The sequence below is a fragment of the Carcharhinus amblyrhynchos genome, chromosome X (genome assembly GCF_965287045.1).
Source record: "Carcharhinus amblyrhynchos chromosome X, sCarAmb.v2.hapA, whole genome shotgun sequence".
Lineage (NCBI taxonomy): Eukaryota > Metazoa > Chordata > Chondrichthyes > Carcharhiniformes > Carcharhinidae > Carcharhinus > Carcharhinus amblyrhynchos.
In genome coordinates this window covers 8,245,227-8,253,231 of record NC_137359.1, presented here as the reverse complement: position 1 = coordinate 8,253,231, position 8,005 = coordinate 8,245,227, and the positions used below count along the sequence as shown (strand labels likewise).

The following is an 8,005-nucleotide window of genomic DNA, read 5'->3' as shown; positions in this document are numbered from 1 at the left end:
CCGACTCCAGCCCTCTGTGCAGGAAATTTCTGTTGTGCAAACATGCTATTCACAACTTTTAAAATCCTACATCCACATCATCATGAAAATGCCACCCTCCCGTCTCAACATCATCTCTGCCCTGTAGTCTCGGATCACCTGCTGCCGAAACTCTAATCCATTCTATTGTTACCTCTAGATTTACCTATCCTCATACCCTCCTGGCCGGCCTGCTACATTCAACCTTCCTGTCATCTTGAGGGTATCCAAAACTCTGCTGTCTGTGTGCTTACTCACACCAAGTCTAGTACACCCATCATCTCTGACCTACAAAGACACATCAAAACATTAAAATTCCCATCTATTTCATCCACTGTCCTAACCAGCTCTATCTTGGAAACTCCTGCAGACACACACCCTCCGAGATCTCTGCACTCATCTAATCCTACAACATTCCTGATTTTAATCACCCTACCATTGGTGAATGTTTTCATTCGCCTGGGGCACGAGCTCTGGAATTTCCTCCTTAAGTCTTTCCACTTCATTTTCCTCCTTTTAAGATTCTCCTTCAAACCTCCCTCTTTGACCAACCTGCCTGGATATATCCTTATGAGTCACACACAATCCTGACTTGTCTGACATCCAGCAGTGGACGAACAGAAATTTCCTTTATTTAAAAATCGGGAAGGCTGAAATGATTGTCTTCAATCCCACTACAAACTCCTCTCTCTAACCATCAACATCACCCATCTCTCTTACAAATTTAAGGCTGAACCAAGCTGTTCATTGTCTTGGTGTCATATTTTTAAGTAAAAAGTTTATTTATTAGTCACAAGTAAGGCTTACATTAGCACAGCAATGAACTTACTGTGAAATTCCCTGAGTCGCCACAATCTGACGCCTGTTTGGGTCAATGCACCTAACTAGCACGTCTTTCACTGTGGGAGGAAACCGGAGCACCTGGAGGAAGCCCAGACAGACACAGGGAGAACATGCAGACAACCACACAGACAGTGACCCAAGCCAGGAATCGAACCCAGATCCCTAGCACTGTGAGGCAGCAGTGCTAACCACTATGCCACTGTGGCATCCATCTAATGTAAGTCATATTTCACCCCAAGCTGAGGTTCTGACTACATATCACAAAGACCAACTATTTCCACCTTTGTCTAACTTCACTCCAGCATCAGCTCATCTGTTGCTGAAACTTTGTTCCCTTGCAACTGGAACATTCACAGCTGCCCACGTAAAGATGGTGTAGTCGGGCTAACTGAGGGAGTGTGGGCTGCAGCAAAAGAGGGATGAATGGAAAGGGTTAAACAGACAGCACTGTGGTATCCACACTCACAGCAGGCAGACAAGACAAAACACAAGTAACTACATCTCAAATGGCATTAAAATAGTCACACACCAGGTGGTATCGCTCCAAGGTTACAGCAACCATTAGAGAATTGATATCAATTATCAAGGCTCCAAAAGGACTGAGGGAACCATTGCGCCTCTGAAAACCTATCTTGGAGATGGGACAATTAACACTGCATCAAAATCAGTATGACAAACACAACACTTTGATATTGTGGACAGGAGATGCCCACAAAGCGATTAAAGCTGAATCACCCCCAAAACAATGGAACCACAGAATGTAATCAAAAACAGAACTGTAACCAATTCAAAGTAACAATCTGATGACCTAATTGAAATGTAACGCGTTGTAATGTAAAGAAAAGGGGTATTAAGAATGTGTAAGACTCAATGCTCAGTAGAGTAGCTCAGAACAAGCTGTAGTTACAGCCACGAGTTCTTGATGCACGTTGAATAAAGCCGTTTTTGTTGAAGTTCTGCACGGTCTCTGAAGACTCAATTCATTCATTCCCTCCTCCAGATGGGATCATTCAAAACTCTGCTTCCTGTGCCTTTCTCATTCATCCAACAGCCCTGTGCTCACTGGCCTCCACAGGCTCCTGGTTAAGCAGCAACTCAATGTCAAAATTATTATGCTTGTTTCCAAATCCTACGGTCACCTCTCCCCTCACTACCTCTATAATTTCTTCCAATCTACATTCCCCCCAGATACTTGAGCTCATCAAATGCTGGCCGATTGATGCTCTCTGATTTTAATTTGTCCAATGTTTGTGACCATGCGTTTAGCTGCCCAAGCCAAAAGCTCTGTAATTCCTTCCTTCGACCTCTCTGTCTCTCTCACTTATTCATCTTCCAGATTGTCCATAATACCTCCCTCTTCGACCAAGCTTTTGGTCACCTGCCCTCATGTCTCCTTATGTGGCTCAGTGACAAACGTTACTTCATCACATTTCTGTTAACTGCCTTAGAATGTGGCATGGTGGGACTGTGATTAGCATGACTGTCTAACAACACCAGGGACTCAGGTTCAATTCCAGCCTCAGGTGACTGTGTGGAGTTTGAAAAGATTGAAGAATATTGGGCGGCACGGTGGCCCAGTGGTTAGCACTGCTGCCTCACAGCACCAGGGACCCGGGTCCGACTCCCGGCTCGGGTCACTGTCTGTGTAGAGGCTGCACATTCTCCCCGTGTCTGCGTGGGTTTCCTGCGGGTGCTCTGGTTTCCTCCCACAGTCCAAAGATGTGCACTTTGATGTGCAAGTTGATTGGCTATGCTAAATTGATCCTAATGGCAGGGTGATTAGCAGGGTAAATATGTCGGGTTACAGGAATAGGTCCTGGGATTGTGGTCGGTACAGACTCGATGGGCCGAATGGTCTTCTGTGCTGTCGGGTTGCTACGATTGCCACCAATAAATATGGCGACCGCGCACGCGTTACACTGTACAATGCCCTTCACAAAGATGGCTGCCACGCATTAGCCCCGCAACATATTCCCCTCATAAAAATGGCTGCCGTTAACTCGAGTTTAAGTCGGGGCAAACTGCGACCCGATTCGGGGCAAATGAAGGACCGGGGAGTCTTTTTTCGGGGTTAGCTGTTTTCACAACATGTTCACGAAGCCTCTCCTCCCACCCGCCAGATCCATAGCTCTCTCCTTTTTTTTGCATTCGCGCATCAGCAATCCGAAGCAGCAGCATGGCTATTGTTTATACTACGCATGCTCCACTCCCAGACCCGCCCCGATCCTCATTCATTCCGGTTGGAGGGCCAGCCGCCGAGCTCCGCCTTCCAGCCCCGCCTCCTCTGTTCCTATTGGCCCGCAGCTGCCGTCAATCAGCCAGAAGCAACTGATCGGATTGCCTCATTCTTAGTGAGAAAGAAGCTCCAAGAGCTCCTCACACTTGTTAGAGGTAAGGATGGAGGAGGCAAGGGAGAGACCTTCAAAAGAAACTAACTTGTGTTAGAGATAAAGTTAAAGTTTATTTATTAGCCACAAGTAAACCTTACATTAACAGTGCAATGAAGTTACTGTGAAATTCCCCTAGTCACCACACTCCAGTGCCTGTTCGGGTCAATGCACCTAATCAGTACGTCTTTCAGTCTGTGGGAGGAAACCAGAGCACCCAGAGGAAACCCAAGCAGGCACAGGGAGAATGTGCAAACTGCATACAGACAGTGACCCAAGCCAGGAATCGAATCCAGGTGTCTGGTGCTGTGAGGCTGCTGTGCTAACCACTGTGCCATCATGCGATATTTTAAAAATTCAACACACTGTATTTAGCCAACATCTGATTTATTTAATTTATCCAGAACATTAAAGCCTATTTAGGCTGGAATGTATTTACGTCAACAAGAGGCTGACCAATAAACATGGTTCTGTGCTGGGTGTGATTCACTGCAAAATCCAATTATTGTAGTTAAATGTGAACTCGCTGGTGTCTCAGTAGACGTGGTGGGTGACTGAATCCCTTCCCAGACTCGGAACAGGTGAAGGGTCACTCCACAGTGTGAATTCGCTGGTGTACAATGAGGTCTGATGATGTTTTGAACCCATTCCCGCAGCGAGAGCACCTGAACGGTCTCTCGTCTGTGTGAACTAATTGATGGGATATTAAGTTCCCAGAACTTTTAAAACACTTCCCACAGTTTAGGCATTTAAAAGGTCTTTCATCACTGTGAACTCGCTGGTGTTTCCGCAGGCTAGATGAATGACTGAATCTCTTCCCACACTTGAAGCAGGTGAGCGGTCTCTCCCCTGTGTGAGTGCGCTGATGTACACTGAGGTCAGATGACCATCTGAACCCAGTCCCGCAGACAGAGCATCTGAATGGTCTCTCATCAGTGTGAATACGTTGATGGAGCATCAGTTCCCCGGAACTTTTATAACACTTCCCACAGTCTGAACATTTAAAAGGTCTCTCATCAGTGTGGACTCGCTGATGCGTTTGCAGGTGGGATGACTTAGTGAATCCTCTCCCACACGTGGAGCAGGTGAAAGGTTTCTCCCCAGTGTGACTGCGCCGATGAGCTTCCAGCTCAAATGGATATTTGAATCCCTTCCCACAGTCCTTACATTTACACGGTTTCTCCTCAGTGTGACTGTATTTGTGTTTTGACAGGCCAGATGATCGGCTGAATCCTTGTCCACATATGGAACACGTGTACGCTTTCTCCTCACTGTGAACGGTGCTTTTTCCTTCCATGTTCAAAATCCGGTGACAAGCAGATTACGATAAATGGGGCGGCTCTGTCAGATCCTGATGTGATCATTGATTTCAGTTTCCTGACTGCAGATCCTCCCTTCTAATACCCTGTGAATTTGATTTAAAACAGGAAAAAAAAGGAGTGAGAGTGAACCCACAACAAAAAAGGCAGTTATGAAACTGAGTTGAGTGAATCTATAATTTGTGGGGTTGACACTCACTGTCACCCACTCTGGACCAACACAAGACCCTGGCCTCTCTGGGAGAACTAGAGTGTGCTGAGGGAGTGGCAGGGGTTGGAGGAGAGGGATCTACATCTCAGCCAGAATCATAGAATCCTTACAGTGCAGAAGGAGGCCATTCAGCCCACTGAGTCTGCACTGACCCACCAATAGACCATCCCATCCAGGCCCTTTCCTGTAATCCCATGTATTTACCCTGCAAATCCCCCTAACCGACACACCTTGAAATGCTAAGGGGCATCTTTGGACTGTGGGAGGAAACCGGAGCACCCGGAGGAAACCCATGCAGACATGGGGAGGACAGGCAAACTCCACACAGACAGTTATCAAGGCCAAAATTGAATCTGGGTCCTTCGCGCTGTCAGGCAGCAGTGCTCACCACTGTGCCACCATTTGACATAATCTCTGAAACTCTCAACCTCCACCCCAAGAAGGAGCAGATGTCAACTGTATCAACTCCAAGTTCTACTTCAAGTCACAGACTGTCCTGCTCTCATTATGAAATTGACCTGAATGACTTTGGTATATTGTGGGAGCAGCATGACAGAAAATCGTCCATGCAAACTGCCAGATTGTTCCAACAGTCACAAAAACAGAGAATGCTGGAAACAGATCTGGCAGAGTCTGCAGAGAGAGGAGACAGATGGCCCAGTGTGGGAGGAGCAGGGGAAGGGAAATATTTTGTGTTTTGACAATGAATATATGGGATATAAAATAAAGATTTAAGATGGAGGAGAAATGTCACTGTCTGGAGTTGTTGAACTTAATGTTAATTCCTGAGAGCTGTCACATGCCCAATCAGAAGATGTGATGCTACTCCTCCAGTTTGCATTGGGCTTCACTGGCCCAAGATGGACAAATGGGCATGAGACCAAGGTACTGAGTTAAAATGACAAGTAAAAGGAAGTCTGGGTTCATGTTTGTGGACTGAATGAAGATGATGTGCAAAGTGAAATGCTGCTTAACCTGAAAGGTGCATTTGGGGCATTGAAATGTGAAGAGGAAGGAGATAAAGCAGTAGGTGTTACACCTTCTGTCATTCCATGGGAAGGTGATGGGGATTTGGGTGTGACAGTGGAGTGCACCAAGGTGTCACAGAGAGTGTGGATCCTGCAGAATGCTGACAGGGGGAGCGAGGGGAAGATGTGTTTAGTGGTGGTATCATGCTGGAGTCAGTGGAAATGGAGAAGAATGATCCGTTGAATGCAGAGGCTAGTGGTGTGGCAAATGAGGACAAGGGGGAACCCTATCCTGCTACTGGAAAGGAGGAAAGGGTGAGGGCAGAATTGTGGAAAATAGGTCGGACCCAGTAGAATACCCTGTCAACCAGAGGGGATGGGAGTGGAATCATAGTTAAGGGAAAATGCAGACACGTCGGAGGTGCCATTTTCAAAGTTGGCATCATCACAACAGATTTGACAGAGGTGGCAAATCTGCGAGAATTGGATGAAGTGATTACAGGGAGTGGGAGGTAGGCGGGTGAGCTGTCACTGAGTTAGTTGTGGGCATTGGTGGGTTTGAAACGAACGTTAGTGGTCAGTCTGCCACTGGAAATGGAGACAGAGAGGTAAACGAAGGGAAGTGTTGGAGATGGACGATGTGAAGATGACAGAGGTATGGAAATCAAAAGCAAAATCAATATTTTGTTTTCCAGATCCAGGTAAGGGTTGTTGTAAGAAGTGAAATGGTTCACTCATGACCTTCAGGAAAGGAACTGTTATCTTGTCTGGACTGGAACAAGATTCTGGCCTCGACTGAAGGGGGGGGCGGGGGAGAGAGCAGGAGGGAGGGAGGGAGAGCAGGAGGGAGGGAGGGAGGGAGAGCAGGAGGGAGGGAGGGAGGGAGAGCAGGAGGGAGGGAGGGAGGGCTGGGAGAGGTAGAGGGTGTTGGATTCTAAATCTCTACAACAAAACAAAACATTGACAGAATTTCCAAAAACCTCTCATTACACAGCCAAAAAACAACAGGGTAACAGTTGTACATGAACATCATCAGCTTCAAGTTCTCCTTGTATTCAGTCCCCAGACCAAACTCCACTCGCCAGACACCCACCCATTCTACCCCTGATCCCTGCCTAAGGCTGGACCTGAATGTTTGAACTGATGGGGTCACATTTGACCCTGAGATCAGTTTCCATCCAAATATCCACATCATCACCAAATCCATCCAATTCAACCTCAGTCACATCACCCGACTCTCAGCTCTATCCATTCCTTTGTTTCCTCTAGATTTGATCATCCAAACCACTCCTGCCCAGCCTCCTATATTCAATCTCCTTGTCATCTTGAAGTCATCCAAAACTTTGCTGCCCATATGCTTGTTCACACCAAATCTTGTTCACCTCTCACCCTTGTGCTTACTGATCCACAAAGGTTCCTGGTTAAGAGTCACCCAACTTTTAAAATTCTCATCCTTAGTTGGTTGTGACCATCCTTATCTCTGAAAACTCCACTAGCCACACACCCACCTGAAATCTCTACACTTACTTAATTCCAGCCTCTTGAACATTCCTGATATGGAACTCTTCTCCATTGGTGACTGTTCTTTCATTTGCCTGGACCACAAACTCAGGAATTTATTTCTTAAATCCTCTCCAGCTCATTTTCATCCTTTAAGATTCTCCTTGAAACCTCCCTCTTTGACCAAGCTTTTGGTCAACTGTCCTAATGTCTCCTTATGTCTCTGTCGAATGTTACTTTGTAAAAGTTGTGAGAAATTATTTGGAAAGTATTATTACAATATAAATTACTGTCACTGACTTGAAAATATCAATATTGTGCCTTATCAATAAGTCATTGTAACTCAATGTGAAACAGTTTAACGGACAAATTATTTCATTTTGTCATTGAAAAGATTGAAGCACTTTGCCCCCAATAAACATGGCGGCTGCGCATGCACTCTGTTGAACATTGCCCATTGGAAACACAAAGATGGCTACCGCACATGCGCTCTCTGGCTCATTGCGCCTTACAAAGATGGCGGCCGTTAATTGGGCCTATTCCTGGTGACCTGAGGGGCGGGCTCCGAAGCTCATTCCCCTTTTACTGCTAAAGTGGGAATCGGTAGTTTTGTTATCCCGGTTTAGAAATGTCCACGGGATGTTTATGAAACTTTCCCGCCCACTCTACTGGCCCTGTTCTCCCGCTCCCCCACTCACCGGCTCCTTTACTCGACCGCTCTCCATTGTTTCTGGTCCGCTCCTCGCAGCTCGCGACTGC

General features: G+C 46.5%; 1 protein-coding gene across 1 annotated transcript; it reads right to left on the bottom strand.

The window, feature by feature from the left end:
* Positions 1 to 3,630: 3,630 nt before the first annotated feature.
* On the bottom strand, positions 3,631 to 8,005 carry LOC145361869 (uncharacterized). The gene is made up of 2 exons (XM_080217854.1): positions 7,945 to 8,005; positions 3,631 to 4,653 (listed from the first exon to the last, which is right to left on the bottom strand). The coding sequence occupies exon 2, from the start codon at positions 4,543 to 4,545 to the stop codon at positions 3,838 to 3,840; it is 708 nt and encodes a 235-aa protein (XP_080073980.1). The 5' UTR covers positions 4,546 to 4,653; positions 7,945 to 8,005; the 3' UTR covers positions 3,631 to 3,837.

Excerpts from the sequence above, each read along its gene's own strand:
- LOC145361869 (XM_080217854.1), bottom strand. The coding sequence starts at position 4,545 with ATGGAAGGAAAAAGCACCGTTCACAGTGAGGAGAAAGCGTACACGTGT.